The 17,466-nt window shown below is 42.7% G+C and overlaps 1 protein-coding gene and 1 long non-coding RNA gene across 7 annotated transcripts in view; one reads left to right on the top strand and one right to left on the bottom strand.

The window, feature by feature from the left end:
• Positions 1–15,868, bottom strand: part of LOC121035580 (uncharacterized) — a 32,338-nt gene extending 16,470 nt beyond the window's left edge. Inside the window, exons 1-2 of the long non-coding RNA XR_005792973.1 lie at positions 15,756–15,868; positions 13,987–14,145 (exon numbers count right to left, since the gene is read on the bottom strand). This is a non-coding gene — a long non-coding RNA (uncharacterized LOC121035580). The remainder of the gene's footprint in view (positions 1–13,986; positions 14,146–15,755) is intronic.
• MSANTD2 (Myb/SANT DNA binding domain containing 2) overlaps positions 15,581–17,466 on the top strand; it is a 31,415-nt gene continuing 29,529 nt past the window's right edge. For 2 of the 6 annotated variants that reach the window (XM_040483400.1, XM_040483401.1), the window contains exon 1: positions 15,581–16,459. In XM_040483400.1, the coding sequence (XP_040339334.1) occupies positions 15,698–16,459 (762 nt within the window). In that variant the 5' untranslated portion in view covers positions 15,581–15,697. The remainder of the gene's footprint in view (positions 16,460–17,466) is intronic. The other 4 variants (XM_040483399.1, XM_040483396.1, XM_040483394.1 and 1 more) reach the window with 4 other exon arrangements.

The raw sequence follows: 17,466 nt of genomic DNA, 5'->3' as shown, positions 1-17,466 counted from the left end.
CAACATATGAGGATACCAGTTGAGGTTTCCCCAGATCTCACAACACAATGTGTTTTCCAAATTATTTTCTCTGCCAATCTGATAGGTAAAAATGACATCTTCTTGTAGTTTTAATTTGTATTTTGCGTATTATGAGTGAGATTGGGAATATTTTATTAAGAACCAATTATATTTTCTCTTCTTGAAACCAGCCGGTCATATGTTTGCCATTTTCCATTTGGTTTGTGGGTATGATGCATCATCTTCCAATGCACTTAAGAGTGGGATACTTGGATACCAACTCTGGGACAGGTTCTCTTGAGTCTCTGAACTAAAAGATTTCTTACATACCCAATTTTGGTCTTCCTGAGAGTAACAAATTTTCTCCCTTGGGAAAGGCAATTACTATGAGGAGACCATAAATGAGCTCTAAGGAAATATGTAGTTCTCTAACTGGAGAAGACCCAAGTTTCTAGATATCTTCCTCCAAATCTCACTGCCACCAAAGGAGAAAATCAGGTGGGAGAGAATCCTAAGTCTGGAGGGACCCAGGTGCCTTCAGTTTCCTAAAAGGTGCTAATGGAGAACTGATCATAAAGATTCCCTGCCCTCTCCTGCATATGTGTTGTAACTGACTCCTGTAGCTTGTGGGCTCTGGTATAAGGAGTTCTGCATTGAAGTAGAATGCCGTGTTTGAGTTTAGTGACTTCGGACAAGTGTCTTCCCCTTCACTTCAGTTTCTTCATGTGTAAAAGGAGGGTGATATTACCTGTTTTGAAGCTCAAATATGAAAGTAATTTGCAAAGGTAAGATGTAAAAATATATGTTACGATGTTTACCTAGAGGTTCTAGATGCCATCCAGAATCTAATGCAACATGTGGAAACTCAGCGATTCTAAACCATCATTGCCTGAAGGACACCATCATCTTTCTCAAGCTGAGATACTAGATATGCCTGCCTAACTTCTTCTAGTGTTACCATGAGTAGCCAGAGTTGAGGGTAAGGGCACAGTCCTCCAGGCTTCCAAGTGTACCCAAGACTCCAGGTACCAGCTGCAAGTTCAGGGACCCCTAGGACCACCTTTACTTTCGATCAGCTGGCTGCAAATTAGGGAGCTCTCATGACCACCATCAGGTTCAATAATTTGTTGGAATGACCCACAGAACTCAGGACTTATGATTACAGTTTTACTATAATGAAAGGATAGAAATTAGAATGAACCAGAGGAAGAGACACATATGGCAGAATCTAGAAGTGAGAGGGTTCCAAATGCAAACTTTTGTGTCCTCAAGAATGGGTCTCCCTCCTAGCATTGATGTGTGGTAACATGCAGAGTGTTGCCAATCCAAGACGCTCATCCACATGCCTTGTGTATTCAAGAAACAGCAAGGAAGCCAGTGTGACTGGAGGTTGGAGGCAGCAATAAGAGATGAGGTCAGAGAGGTAACTGAATGGAAGCAGGAAGACCACTTAAGCAGTTCTTGAAATAATCTAGGCAAAACATGATAATGACTTGGAACAGCAGTGGAAGCTGTAGGAGGTCATATTTTGAATTTGGAAGGTAGCCCTAGCAGGATTGGCTGATAGCTTGGACACAGAGTGAGAAAGAGTTAATGACAATACCATGGTTTTTGGCCTTTGAACAGCTGGAATGATGAGGAAGACTGGAAGGAACAGGTTTGGAAGAGAAGATCAGAAGCTGTTTTGTACATTCAGTTTGAGAAGCCCATTATATGACCATGTGGAAATGTCAAGCAGGCAGCATGTTATACAAGTGTGCAGTTTGGAAGAGAGGCCTTGCCTGGAGATATACATTTGAAAGACATCAGCATATGGAGAATTATTGAAAACTGTGAGACTGGAGGAGATCACCAAGGAAATTAGTGTAGATGAAAAGGACAAGAAGTCTAAGAACTGGTTCGGAGGCACTAGCAAAGGAGACTGAGAAGGAGCAATAAATGTGGTAGGAGGAAAACAAGGAACCAGGAAAAGTATAGGTTTCTAAGAGCAAAGTGATGAAAACATTTGAAGGATGAAGGTGAGATCAACAGTGTCAAATAAGGCTGCCAGTTCAGGTAAGATAAAAATGAGATTGTGCCTATAGAACTTAGCAACATGGGGGTACCTGGGTGGCTCAGTCAGCTGAGCATCCAACTTTGGCTCAGGTCATGATCTCTCGGTCTGTGGTTGGAGCTCCACGTCAGGCTCTGTGCTGATAGCTCAGAGCCTGGAGCCTGCTTCGGATTCTGTGTCTCCCTCTCTCTCTGCCCCTCCCCTGCTCATGCTCTGTCTCTCTCTCTCTCTCTCTGTCTCTCTCTCTCTGTCTCTCTCTCTCTCAAAAATAAACATTAAAAACAAAAACAAAAAAACAAAACAAAAAACGGGTTTGGCAAGGGGCAGGAGGAAGGAGACAGGAATTGAATGTGAAATACTGAAACACTTTTGAGAAGCTTTGCTCAAGAGGGAAGAAGAGAGAGGATCATTTCTGGAATGGTAGTGTGAGGAGCTCTTCGGATGCCCTCTCCAGTGAAACAGCCATAACTGGTGAAAATTATTTCTTAAAAACCAATCTTTAAGTCCCTGTAAATTGTCTTAAGGGCATCAAGCAAACAAATATTTATTCAACAAAAGTGTATTAGATCTCAGTTTAAACAGGGAGAGTCTGTGGCACTTAAGCCACAACACCCCTCCCCCTCTTGACCACTCTCCCATCTCAGCTGGATAGAAACTCTGCATGGCAGCAGTGGCCATGAAGACAGGGCTTCCTTTCTCTCCAGCTCCCAGTCACAGACTGTTCTCTCTCTGTGCAGGGCAGGCTACCAGCATTTTCCATACCTCCAAACTCTGTATGGCAGAGGTTAAATTCCAGGGAAGTGCTGCCAAGAGGCTGGAGTCTCTCCTCCTTCACCAAGCCCCCATGTGTAGGTCGGAGGCTCTACCCAGGCGTGACAGGCCTAGAACACTGGGGCCCTCATCACTCACAGACAGAGGTTCCATATGGCCAGAAGCAAGCCAAGGAGATCAGATGGTTACTACCCCCACCCTGTGCCCTGCAGAGGCAGATCACTTTGAAATATTTGGACAACTGATCCAGCCACTGGCTCTAAAGCAGTAGTGTAAGATTTTGCCCTAGGGGAGAAGTAGGCCATAAAAACAGAGAGTGCCAAGGCTTTCATCAAGGAAACTAACTTTATTTGGAACACAGTGTGGGGAAGTTCAAGCCTAAGGGCACTTTTGAAAACAATGGAGATTTTGGTGGTAAGCAATTAAAAGGCTGGTACCTCCATGAGGACAATAAGCTAAATTGTAAGCCAACACGTTTACCAGAGAGAACTGGGGAAAGAGTCAGCTAAGAACAGCCCTCCTGGGGTCAGGACAAACCTCAAAAACTTACCTCAAAAACTACCCCTGCAGGGGGAGCCTGGCTGGCTCAGTAGGTGGAGCATGTGACTCTTGATCTAGGGGTTGTGAGTTCAAGCCCCACATTGGGTGTAGAGATTATTCAATAAAATCTTACACACACACACACACACACACACACACACACACACACACACACACCTACCCCAGCAAAGAGAACCAGATTTCATTGGTTCCCACTGTGGGACAATATGTGCCCCACTCTATTATAGAAAACAATAGACCAATCAGCTGGCAATTAGTGGTACCTAACTATCAAGTGTGAATGTAGATGTGAAAATCCTAAAAAGATAAAAATACTAATAAACTGAATCCAGCAACATACGGAAGGGATTATAATTCATAACCAAGTAGGATTTATCCCCAAAATACAAAGTTGTTTAAACATCTGAAAGTTCATTAATATAAGTCACCGTATCAATAAAGGACAAAAATCATGGACAAATGATCATCAATAAAGGACAAATGATTACCATATCAATAAAGGACAAATGATCATCTCAATAGAAGCTGAAAAAGTATTTGACAATATCCAACACTCCAATATCCCTTCATAATAAAAATATTCAACAAACTAGGAATAGTAGAGAGTGTCCTTAACTTGATAGAGGACATCTACCAAAAACTCACAGCTAACAGCATTAATGGTGAAAGACTTAATGCTTTTCCCCTTACCATCAGAAATAAGATAAGGAAATAAGATAATTACCTTCTAGCCAAGGTAGTTAGGTGAGAAAATGAAGTAAAAGGCATTCATATTGGAAAGGAAGAAGTAAAAATATCTCAATTTAAAAAAAAAAAAATTTTTTTTAACGTTTATTTATTTTTGAGACAGAGAGAGACAGAGAATGAATGGGGGAGGGTCAGAGAGAGAGGGAGACACAGAATCTGAAACAGGCTCCAGGCTCTGAGCAGTCAGCACAGAGCCCGACGCGGGGCTCGAACCCACATACCGCGAGATCGTGACCTGAGCCGAAGTCGGACGCTTAACCGACTGAGCCACCCAGGTGCCCCTAAAAATATCTCGATTTTTTAGATGAAAATCATGTAGAAATTATATAGAAAATAATAAATAATTCACTAAAAAATTATTAGAATAAACAAGCTAACAAGGTTGCAGGCTACAAGATCAATTACATACATCAATAGGATTTCTAGACACTAGCAATGAACAATCTGATAATGAAATTAAGAAAATAATTCCACTTGGAGTAGCATCAAAAAGAATAAACTACCTAGGGATGTATTTAGCCACAAAAAGTGTAAAACTTACACTCTGAAAACCACAAAACTTGTTGAAAGGAATTAAAGAAGACCTGAATAAATGGAAAGATATTCTATTTTCATTGATTAGAAGATTTAATATTGTTAAGATGGAAATTGATGTACCGATAAGTTGCAATCACTACCAGATATATACTGGCTTTTTTGAGGGGGAGGGCAGAGCACAAATTAACAAGCTGATGCTAAAATTCATATAGACATACAAGGGACCCAGGATACCAAAACAATCTTGAATTTGAATTGGAGGACTTACTCTTCAAAATTTCAAAACTTACTATAAAGCTACAGTAATGAAGACAGTATGATTATGACAAAGTGATAGACAGAAGATCAGTGGAATAGAATTGAGAGTCCAGGGGTACCTGGGTAGCTCAGTCAGTTGAGCATCCAACTCTTGATTTTAGCTCAGGTCATGATCCCTGCATTGTAAGATCAAGTCCCATATATAGGGCTCCATGCTGAGCATGGAGCTTTCTTAAGATTCTCTCTCTCTCTCTCTCTCTCTCTCTCTCTCTCTCTCTCTCTCCCCCTCTCTCCCTCTCCCTCTCTCTCTCTCTTTCCCCTCTCCACTGTTTGTGCTCTCTTGCTCTCTCTATAAATAAATAAATAAATAAATAAATAAATAAATAAATAAGAGTCTAAAAATAAACCTCACATTTACAATCAATTGATATTTGATGGGGAGGTGGGCAAAACAATTAAATTGGTAAAGAATAGTCTTCCCCATAGTGTTGGGACAACAGGATATCCAGATGTAAAAAAAAAAAAAAAAAAAAAAAGGAAAAAAAAAAAAGGAAAAAAAGTTGGACCCTTTCCTCATTTAATGTGAGACAAACAAAGGCATCAAATAATCTAGTCATGCAGGAGAGTGAGAGAATGAATGAGGGAAATAAAATGATTGTTCAACCATATCAAGGGGACTTGAGGTTAGCAATCACCATTTAATTGATAGGCAGACCAGTCATTCTGATTATTTGTGGTTTTCTCCAACCAACAGCAGCTGCATGGTGCAGGGTTCATAAGCAGACAGTTGGATTTAAACAGGATTGTGATTTTTGCCAATGAGTGCTACAAAGACAGAAAAGGAGCAAGTGAATGAAAGATTACAGCCTTCGTTTATAAGGGTTGAAGCTGGAAGCTGGGGACAGCCAGGGTTTACTAGGAGCAAGAAGGTGTACAGAAGGGTCAGAGAAGAAACTGAGGACATAGAGAGTTTTTTTGATCACTGATCACAAACACTGGAGGACACAGGAGTTTGAAGGGGTGGGTAATGGAATCAGAAAAGAGAATTTACAGAGTTTCAGGGTTATTAAATTCCACGGCATTTAAGATGTCCTTATATTCCTGTGAGGAGTGACTTAAACAGGGAAAAGGGTGTGATGAGATTAGTTCTGATAGTCCCAAGTCTGATAGCGGTAGTGTAGAGGTAGCAGTCACAAGGCTGTCACTGTTGTATTGGGTCGGGGCTTGGGGTGGGAGCAGCTATCTTCTTTTTTTTTTAAGTTTATGTATCCACCTTTAGAGAGAAAATGGACACACACACACACACACACACACACACACGCACACGCACGCACGCGCGCTTGTGAGTTGGGGAGGGTCAGCGAGAGGTGGAGAGAGAGAAATCCCAAGCAGGCTCTGGGCACTATCAGCGCAGAGCCCAATGATGACGTGGGGCTTATACTCCCAAGTGAACCATGAGATCACGACCTGGGATGAAACCAAGAGTTGGATGCTCAACTGATTGAGCCACCCAGGCGCCCCAGCAGCTATCTTCTATTAAGTGCACTTTATCATTATCTTATCTATGCTTCATACATTTCCTAAGAGGTAGGCACTATGTCCCCATTTGGGAACAAATTGACACAGTCCACATTCAGTGTTATAGTACCCACAAGTGCTACAGCATGGGAGAGAGGGAAAATTATTGCATTACTTCTTCCAACACTTCTTTTTAAATGAACTGGGTCTTAAAAAGCAGAATCAGACCTGTAAACCCAAAGAACAGACTGATCATTGCCAGAGGGGAGGAGGGGTGAGAAGATGGGCAAAATGGGTGAAGGGGAATGGCAGGTACAGGCTTCCAGGTATGGAATGAGTAAGTCACGGGAATAAAAGGCATAGCATAAGGAATACAGTCAATTATACTGTAATAGTGTTGTAGGGTGACATATGGTAGCTATACTTGTGGTGAGCACAGCATAATGTTTAAACTTGTGGAATCACTATGTTGTACACCTGAAACTAATGTAACATGTGTGTTAACTAAATAAAAAATTAAAACAAATAAAAATTTAAAAATTAATTTAAAAATAACTGAGTTTATTTTGTTTTCTTAGGTATCACAAAACCATCATTTTTTTTCTTTGTGAGAAAACAAAGATCAACAGCAAAATGAAAACCAGAATTAGATACAGGCAGTATTAAACCCTGTTGCATATTATTTCAACCCTTTTAAAAGTTAATAAATTGTATGGAAGCCTATTTTTCAATAAATTATTAATAGACATTTTTTTTTCCTTAGAGCAGCTTTAGGTTTACAGAAAAACTGAACAGAAAGTATGGACAGTCCTCCTCGCCCTGCAGTTTCCCCTGTTATTAACATCTTGCTATCCTGGTACATTTGTCACAATTGATGAACTGGTCCTGAAACCTTACTATTAATTAAAGGCCACAGTTTACATTAGCATCTGCCCTTTATGTCCCAGAATTGTATGGGTTTTGGCAAATGTATAACGTCAGTATCCATGTGTCTGTCAGTATCATACAGAATATTTTCACTGCCCTAAAGATCCTGTGCTCCACCTATCCATCCCTTCCTCCCTTCCTGCCCAACCTCTGGCAACCACCGTTCTTGGTCTTTCCTCATTGTCTCCATTGTTTTGCCTTTTCCAAAACATCATATAGTTGGAATCATGTAGCTCTTCAGACTGGCTTCTCTCACTTAGCAATATGCCTCCCTCTATGTCTTTTCATGGCTTGATAGCTCATTTACTTTGTTCGTTGTGTGGATGTACCACAGTTTTTTATTTTGTTTTATTTTTTTCCATTCACCTATTGAAGGACTTCTTGGTTGCTTCTTGGTTTGGACAATTACGAATAAGGCTGTTACAAACATTCACATGCAGGTGTTTGTGTGCATGTAAGCACCACCATTAGATCTCATAGTAAGACTATGATTAGATTTGTAAGTGGTTGTACCATTGCCTTGAAATCCATGGTTTCATATATTTTGTCTGGTTTTCTAGCTACTTAAGATAGGAGGGTATGTCTAGTCCCTGTTACTCCATCTTTGTTGATAGTGAAACCTGCCTGACACCATTCTAAGTGCTGGACCTATTAGAAGAGAACAAAATGGACACTCTTGGGCTTCAAACAGCTTACATTCTAGAGGGGGAGGGCAGACAATAAATACATGAAAGCAAAATAAATATGCATAAATAAATGATTTTGGAAAATGTGTATTTTTAAAATTTTTATTTATTTTTGAGTGAGAGTGTGAACAGGGGAGGGGCAGAGAGAGACGGAGACACAGAATCTGAAGGAGGCTCCAGGCTCTGAGCTGTTAGCACAGAGCCCTACGCGGGGCTCGAACTCACAGACCGCAAGATCATGACCTGAGCAGAAGTCAGACGCTTAACCGACTGAGCCACCCAGGTACCCTGGAAAATGTGTATTGATAAAATAAGACAGTAATGTGGTAGAGAGGCAGATAGAAAGACATCTCTAGGGAGGTGATTCATGTTTGAGGAGATGAATTATGAGAAGGACGCTACCACTTAAAGAGTTAAGATAAGAGTGTTCTAAGACAAAGGATCTATGATCATCCCAAAGGCCTCAAAACAGAAATAAGCTTGACTTGGTTGATAGGACATATATAAGGCCAGTGTGGCTGGAGTGGGAGATGAGGTTGGTGAGGTAGGTAGATTGAGCCTAGAGTAAAAAGGGCCTTGTAGACCATTGTTCCAATTACCTATCACTGCATAACAAAACACCCTAGAAGTTAGTGGCACAGAACAACAACAATCATTAATTTTGCCCATGAATCTGGGGATACCTGGGGTCAGCTAGGCAGCTCTTGCTAGGGTCTCTCATGTGGGTACAGTCAGGTGGTGGCTGAGGCTAGGATTGTCTCAGAGCTTCTGCATTCACATGTCTGGCTAGCTACACAATAACTGGAGGCTGGAACATTTCTGGCTCCTTGGCTTTCTCTGTCCACATGGACATAGGGTAGCTCAATTTCTTACATGGTAGCTAGAGGTTTTCAGAGCAAGAGAAACTGGCAGAAGCTTCAGGGTATTTCTAAACCTATCCCTGAAAGTCACACAGTGTCCCTTCTACCACTTCTGGTTCATTCAGGCAATCACAAAGATTCACCCAGGTCCAAGGGGAGGGAATGCAGACTCACCTTCCTGTTGGAAGAGTGTCAAATAACATGTGAACATGTTTTAAAATCACCATGGCCACTGCGAAGAGTTTGGATTATATTTTTATAATAAGAAGCCATTGGTGGGTTTTTAACAAGGGAATGACATGTAATGATTTACAGTTTTAAAAGACTGTTCCATCAAGATTACTAGGTACAAAATAAACACGCAAGAATCAATTGTATTTTTACATACCAGCAAAAACAATTAGAGAATAAAATTTAAGAAGTGATACCATTTATAAGAGTGTTAAAAAATATACCAACCACCCAGGGATAAATCCAACAAAGTGTATAGGACCTTTGTGTAGGAAACTATAAAATTTTATTGAGAGAAACTAAAGACTAATGAAGGGATATCATTCCAAGGATATATCCCAAGAGATATCATTTCCTTTTCTTTTTTTCTTTTTCTTTAGAAAGAGAGAGTGTGAGTAGAAGATAGAGGCAAGGGGAGAGACAGTCTTAAGCATGCCCTGTGCTCAGTGCGGAGCCTGACGAAGGGCTCGATCCCAGTGGGGAGCCCAATGTGCAGCTCAATCCCACAACTCTGGGATCATGACCTGAGCTGAAATCAAGAGTCAGACGCTCAACCAACTGAGCTACCCAGGCACCTGAAGAGACATCATTTTCAAGGACTGTAAGACCAATTATTATAAAGATGTCAGTCTTTCTCAAATTGGTCTATAGATTCAGTGTAATACCAATCAAAATGCCCACAGCTTCTTCTGTAGAACTTGATAAGCTAATTCTAAAATGTATGTGGAAATATTAAGGATCAAGAATAGAAAGCCACTCTTGAAAAAGGAGGAGGAAGAAAAGGAAGAGGAGGAGGAAGGACTTTCTCGACTTGACATAGCCTTATTATAAAGCCAGTGTGACTCATTATTGTGGCAGTGTGATATTGTGGCAGGGAACACAGAAAAATAGACAGACAAATAGACCAATGTAATAAAAGAGCCCAGAAACAGACCCATGCACATATGGACACTCGATTTAAGTCAAAGATAGCATTGCAAAAGGAGGAGGGAAAGGATGGTCTTTTCAGAAAATGGAGTTGGAAGAATTGGGTATACACATGGAAAGAAGGAAGAGAAGAAGGGAGGGAGGAAGGCATATACTCTTGACCATATGCGCTGGGAGACATGGACAAGAATGTTTGTAGCAGCATTATTCATAATATCCTAAATTAGAAACAGCCCAAAACTCAATAGTAGGATGGATAAATAAAATATGACGTATTCATAAAATAAGAGTATTTTACAGCAATGAAAATGAATAAACTGTAGCCTCATACAGAATAGATGACTCTTAATTAAAAACATAATACTGAATGAAAGAAGCCAGATATACAATACATGTGATTTCACTTACAAAAAAAAAAAAAAAATCAAAACCAGGAAAAACTTTTAGTGATGTAGGATACAATGGTAAAATTATTGTTTGGGGGGGGGAGGGGTTCGACCAGCAAAGATTTGTTTTTTCTGCAGTGCCCTATTTTTAAAAAAATAATGCAACATTTTAAAATTAAATTTAAAAAAATTTAAAAGCCAGACTTCTGGCCTTCCTTAAAAGTTGGAAGCTTGGCAAGGTGGGCCTACATTCCTTTCTGACAGTGCTTGGGTGGATGAGATACAGTGATAAAATTATAAAGAAAGGCAAGTCAGTATAGTGGTTATCTCTATAAGGGAGATAAGGGTTTAACATTGGGAAGGGCTTATGGGGCAAAGCTTCTAGAGTGCTATCTACATTCTATTTCTTTGACTTGATTGTGGCTATGCACTATTTGCTTTATAATAAACCATAGAGTAGTTGTACATGTATGTTTCATATACTCCTCTGTATTCATGTTACATTTCACAAGAAAAAAGTTTTAAAAAACCAAATTCACCTTGGCTACTGTGTAAGCAGACAAGTGTGCACATAGAAAGTCCAGTTGTCCAGGAAAGACATGATGGAGGCTAGAGTTGAGAAGTAGTCAGATTTAGGAAAGATTTCAGAGGTAACAGGACTTGATGTGGAATATGAAGAGAAAAAAAGATGAAACAGCAAACACACTGACAGTCATAAAACACAGCAAGGGAGTAAGTATATAACAGAATGAATAAAGCTTTTGAAACAGAAAACATTAAGGTGAAATGCTAAAATGTGTGAGTGGGTACTAGATGGAGAACTTTTGTCCAACTGATAAGGAGAGGCTTCAGACAAAAGTTGGAAATACAAACACTGGGCACAGAGGAATATGCACTGGGAAATAGATGGTCTTTTCAACAAATAGTGCTGGGAAAACTGGACAGCCACATGCAAAAAAATGAAACTGGACCACTTTCTTTTAAAATAAACTCAAAATGGATTAAGGACCTAAATGTGAGACCCGAACCACAAAACTCCTAAAATAGAACATAGGCAGTAATTTCTTTGACATCAGCCATAACAACATTGTTCTAGATATGTCTCTTAAGGCAAGGGAAACAAACACAAAAATAAACTACAGGGACGACATCAAAAAGCTTCTGCACAGTGAAGGAAACCGTCGACAAAATGAAAAGGCTACTACTAAGTGGGAGAAGATATTTGCAAGTGATACATCTGAAAAGGGTTCATATGCAGACTATATAAAGAACTTATACAACTCAATACCCAAAAACTCCACAAATAATCCCTTTACAAACTGGGCACAGGACCTGAACAGACATTTCCAAAGAAAATATACAGATGGCCAACACACACATGACAGGATACTCAACATCACTAATCATCAGGGAAACGGAAATCAAAACCACAATGAGGTTATCACCTTATACCTGTCTGAATGGCCAGAATAAAAAAGACAAGAGGGGCACCTGGGTGGCTCAGTTGGTTAGTCCAACTTCAGCTCAGGTCATGATCTCACTGTCCGTGAGTTCAAGCCCTGCATCAGGCTCTGTGCTGACAGCTCAGAACCTGGAGCCTGCTTCAGATTCTGTGTCTCCTGTCTCTCTACCTCTCCTCCACTCGCATTCTGTCTCTCTCTCTCTCTCAAAAATAAACATTAAAAAAATTAGAGTAAAAAAGACAAGAAATCAGTGTTGATGAGGATGTGGAGATAAAGGAACCCTCATGCACTGTTGGTGGGAATGTAAATTGGTATAGCCACTGAGAAAAATGGTATGGAATTTCCTCAAAAAACTAAAACAGAAATACCATACAATCTAATAATTCCACAATAGGGTACTTACCCAAAGGAAAATGAAAGCACTAATTTGAAAAGTTATATGCACCCCTATGTTTATTGAAGCATTATTTATAATAGCCAAGATATGGAAGCAACCCAAGTGTCCATTGACAGATGAATTGATAAGGAAGACATGGTATATACACAATGGAATATTTACTCATCCATAAAAAGGATGAGATCTTGCCCTTTGTGACAACATGAATAGACCTAGCGAGTGTAATACTAAGTGAATTAAGTCAAAGACAAATAGCATATGGTTTCACGTATATTTGGAATCCAAAAAACAAACCAAACAAGCAAACAAAAAGCAGAAATAGACTCATAAATACAGAAAACAAAGTGATGGTTGCTGGAGGGGAGGGAGGTAAGGAAATGCACAAAAGAGATGTAGGGGAAGGGAAGATTCAGGCTTCTAGTTATGGAATGAACAGGTCATGGGAATAAAAGATACAGTATAGGGAAGATAATCAATGGGGGGGAAAAAAGAACAAAAAGTTGAGAAAACAAATACTGGGCATAGATTGTGGAGGAAATGGAAAAGGGGATGATGCAATTAAAGGGAGGTAGTTGACAGTTGACAGGTTGATTACTCTGTATCATTCTGACCTCTTTTGCACATTATTTTGAGACATTGTATACATTATCTCTCAAATAGGTTTTTCATCTACTCATGCTATCATTTGAATCCACAAAAAGTGTAGTACATTACTTCAAACACATTCCAGAAATTCTGATTGAACTATGAAGCCTTGAACGAGCACATCACACAGCTCCAGGAATCCAGGATCAGCCACGGTTAGCCAACATGACAAGCACATGATCCAGGTTGCCTATGCAGCAATGCCTCCATACTGTGTAGTACATACTAATGGCTTTTATGTTATTGAATTAATTGTAACCTCAGGATATTACTGGAAATTTTATTTTTGACACTTTTTCTCATTGGATCGACTGATGAGCTGTGGGAATAAAGGGGGGGGGGACATATAGAAATAATGTCTAGAAACAGAAGTTTGTGGGAAGGGAGACTTCCCAGTCAACCCACTTTATCTAGGAAGGCTTCCTGCATGAGTCAGAGTTGATTTGAGAATCATCCAGAATTAACAAAAGAAGGAGGGAGGCTCTTTTTCAGGCTCCTGGGAAAATGAGAGCAGGATAAGCAGTGATGTTAAAACTCTTCGGAGTCTCTGATTTAGGCATGACTCTCCCCTTTCATGCACATTAAATACCTTATGACATTAAAAAACGTACTGTTGGGTGGAATAAGAGTGAATTTTGCTTTGACAGGTGTTTGAGATGCCATAAGAGCCCTTAAAAGAACTGAAAATGAAGACACTGAAAGCTAGTGGTGGAGAGAAAGCAACAAAGTAAAGAGTGTCTATTAACGAACCTACAGTAGTCCTCCTTATCCACAGAGGATTGGTCCAAGACCCCCCCCCCCCCCAGTGGATGCCTGAAAGCACACATAGTCCCCAACTCTACATGTACTATGTTCTTTCATATACATACATACATACCTAAGATAAAGTTTAATTTATAAATTAGCCATGGTTAGAGATTAATGACAATAACAATAGCCCAATTATAACAATGTATTGTAACAAAAGTTATGTGAATGTGGTTCCTCTCTCTCAAAATACCTTATCGTACTGTACTCACCCTTCCTGCGATGATGTGAGATGAAATAGATACTGCCTACACGATGAGATGAAGAGAAGTGACTGACAGAGGCATTGTGAGGTAGCCTTAGGCTATTGACCTTCTGGCCATAAATCAGGACGATCGGCTTCCTGCCTTTTGGCACTGGCAACTGAAACCCTGAAAGTGAAACCGTGCATAAGAGAGGACTGTCGCATAGCCCAAATGAGATAATAGCTAATGTTCATCTAACGTTTACGGTGAACCAGGCACCCTTCTAAGGGCTTTACCTGTATCAACCCATTTAATTCTCATAACAATGCTGTGAGGTCATCCCCATTTTATAAATGAAGAAACCAAGGTACTGACAGATTGCGTAACTAAATTGGCTGAGGTTGCACAACTGGAATTTGAAGCCAGGCATTTCGACTCTAGAATCCAAACTTTTTTTTTTTTTTAACCCCTTCCCAACTCCCACAGAATCCATACTCTTCACCAAGGTGTTTGACCATATCTTTTTCTTAGAAAAAGAGGAAAATATAGCATAAATTCTGGAACTTCTTTATGATTCTTCATACTGAAAACTATGGGGGCCTTTTAATATGATAAACAGAGACGGTTACCTTCTCTACTTCATCCCTACTGCTTATTCCTTTGGCTTTCTAAGCATATTATTCTCTTAGTGTGATTCTAGGGTGTAGCTGACCTTAGCTCTATATTTATTTATTTATCTATTCATTCATTCATTCATTCATTTATTGTTTCCACACCGGGCAGGAGCCCAATAGGGGGCTTGAACTCACCACCCTGAACTCAACACCTGAGCTGAGATCAAGACTCGGACACTTGAGGGACTGAGCCATCCAGGCACCCCCTCAGCTCCATTTTCTTTTAAAAACCTAACATATATTTGCTTTCCAAAAAAAATTCCACATATTTGAAAAAGATCCGCTGAGGCTTTTAAGTTAAGCATTCAAGATAAACAATCAGATATTTGGCTTTGAAGATTATTGAAATACCTTACAGCTACTATTGGCTTTGGCATGCTAATGTTCATTAAACTGCAGCACTTTGAGGAGTATTCAGGAACGGCTGATAAACTAATTACCAGAGGTCACAAGAGCTGCCATAATTGGCAGTCGTCTTTTCAAACTCCTTACACTCCAGGGTGTGAAATACAGTAGGAAAACGAGGCAACTTCCAAATCAGGGATGATGGAGAATGGTATTGGAAAGTAACTTTTCTGCCGGGCTCCAGAGTTCCTACATGTTTAAACTACAAAGTACAAACGCGATAAAGGCATCTAAGTTTTTCTACACATGGTCACACCTACCCAGGCTAACTGGAAAACAGATCTTAACTGGAGCCAGAGTTGCTGTTCCTCAAATAATGGCGCAAGGGTTTCTCGAAAAGCCACAGCGAACCAACTCTAACCCTGGTCCACAACTGCTTTTTAAAGCCTCCCCCAGAAATGCTCTCCTTCAGCCTCGGCGCTTCCCGGAGAAGCCCTCGGCAGGTTTCCCCAGTCTCCGCCCTGGACGTCAGCCTCGGCGCCCCGAGGCCAGCTCAAAGGGAGGGGAGGCAGAGCGGAGGGAGAGAAGAGAGAGAGCGAGGGAAATGGTCAAGTCCTCCTTAATTCTGGGCCCCCTCGCGGGCCTCACCCCTCCTCCCGGGGGCTGAGATTGGAGAGGAAGTGGGAAGGCTCCAATCTGTTCCTCACACCAGCGCCCTCATGCCCCCACCCTTCTCGTCAGCTCGGGGCTTCGGCGCGCCTCATCCCCGCCCCTCACCCCGGGAGAGGAGCGGGAGGCGCGGTAGGGCCCGCGGAGAGAGGCCGGGGGAAGCGGACGGCCTCCGTTCGGCAGCAGGGGCCCGCAGCCGCCCGCCCTCGGGCGAGCCAGGCCCGAGGGCAGCCCCGGAGACCGCGGCGGCCGGATGCGCGGGCGCGTCACTTCCGGGCGGTGCAGCGGCGGCCGCTTGGAAGATGGCTGCGCCCTGTGGCTCGGAGCTGCCCGCCAACTCGCCGCTAAAAATCCCGAAGATGGAGGTGCTCTCCCCGGCTTCTCCTGGTGGCCTGAGCGACGGAAATCCATCGCTGTCCGACCCTTCCACGCCTCGGGGTGCCTCCCCGCTCGGGCCGGGCAGTGCGACGGGCTCGGGGGCAGCGGCGTCTGGGGGTCTCGGGCTGGGGCTGGGGGGCCGCAGCGCCGCCTCGTCCTCGGTCTCCTTCTCCCCTGGTGGCGGCGGTGGCGGGGCTGCGGCAGCCGCCGCCGCCGCCTGCCGGGGCATGTCGTGGACGCCGGCCGAGACGAACGCGCTCATCGCAGTATGGGGCAACGAGCGGCTGGTGGAGGCGCGGTACCAGCAGCTGGAGGGAGCCGGCACGGTGTTCGGCAGCAAGGCCCCTGGGCCAGCCATGTACGAGCGCGTGTCCCGGGCCCTGGCCGAGCTGGGCTACGAGCGGACCCCTTCCCAGTGCCGGGAGCGCATCAAGGTAACCGGCCGCCCGGCCTGGGGCAGCGAACCAGAGGCAGAGAGAAGGCGAGGAAGCGGGCCTCGGGGGCGGGGGCCGGTCTGAGCTCAGGGCTCCCCTCCGGGGCCCGGTGGGCGATTCGCATCTCCTCCGCCTTTTTCTTCTTTCCCTGGGAAGGGGGCTTTTTTCCAGATGGCCGCCAGCCCGTAGGTTTCCTGAGTTTGAAGTTGGGCGTGCCTGCCGCCGCCCCTCTTTCTTGCCAATTGATGTTCCTACGCTCTGAAGTTGGTAGTTTCTCATTGTGCGCTGTGCGGCAGTTCCCGTGTCGCTGGCGCCTCTCGCCCCCACCGCCGGGGCCCCTCGCTTTGTTCCAGGCTGAGGGGCTCCCAGGCCGAGGCTTACCAGCCGGGGCGGAATTGAGGAAGGATAGAAGAGGGGGGCCGGTGAGCCCTCAGTTTAGGAATTTTCAAATGAGTGGCAGTGCAGAGCCACGCAGAAAGCGCCTTTGGACGACTGACTGGCCTTTGTGTCAGTCGCCTTGCTTTTCTAACTTGAGCTTCGAAGGAGAAGACTTGAGATGCTTTGGAGAATTGAAGAGGCTCGGTTGTAGTCAGATAGTGTATTGTTATCGTGGAGTTAGGGGCACAATTAAAGTTAGCCTGGCTGAGAGTTGGTCTGGAATTTGTAGAGTGTCGATGTCTCCAGAGTTAGGTTGGCTTGAGGCCCTTCTATGTTTCTGACTAAGCTCCTTCACTAAAGCCAGTTTTTCCCTGCTTTAGTTATTGTGCCGGATGTGGTGAAAAGTAAAGCTCTCAGTGTGCATCTGGCTATCTGTGGATCTGAGTGTTCAGGTACAGAGGCTTAATTTGGGCTAGAAATTTTTATCACCAGCCAGGTTATCTTTCCGTTGTTTGTTTTGACCTTCAGGCTTTCAGATTTGTATTATTGGCAGAGAGGGAGTTGTCTTTTAGGTAAGCTAGTTCCCTTGTCATAGTGTCTGCTAAAAGATTCTGGTAGGAATCTTTCTC

This window comes from Herpailurus yagouaroundi, unplaced genomic scaffold (assembly GCF_014898765.1).
Source record: "Herpailurus yagouaroundi ecotype Mexico unplaced genomic scaffold, PumYag 161, whole genome shotgun sequence".
NCBI lineage: Eukaryota > Metazoa > Chordata > Mammalia > Carnivora > Felidae > Herpailurus > Herpailurus yagouaroundi.
The sequence above is the reverse complement of the archived record's forward strand: the minus strand, read 5'-3'. Positions and strand labels throughout refer to the sequence as shown.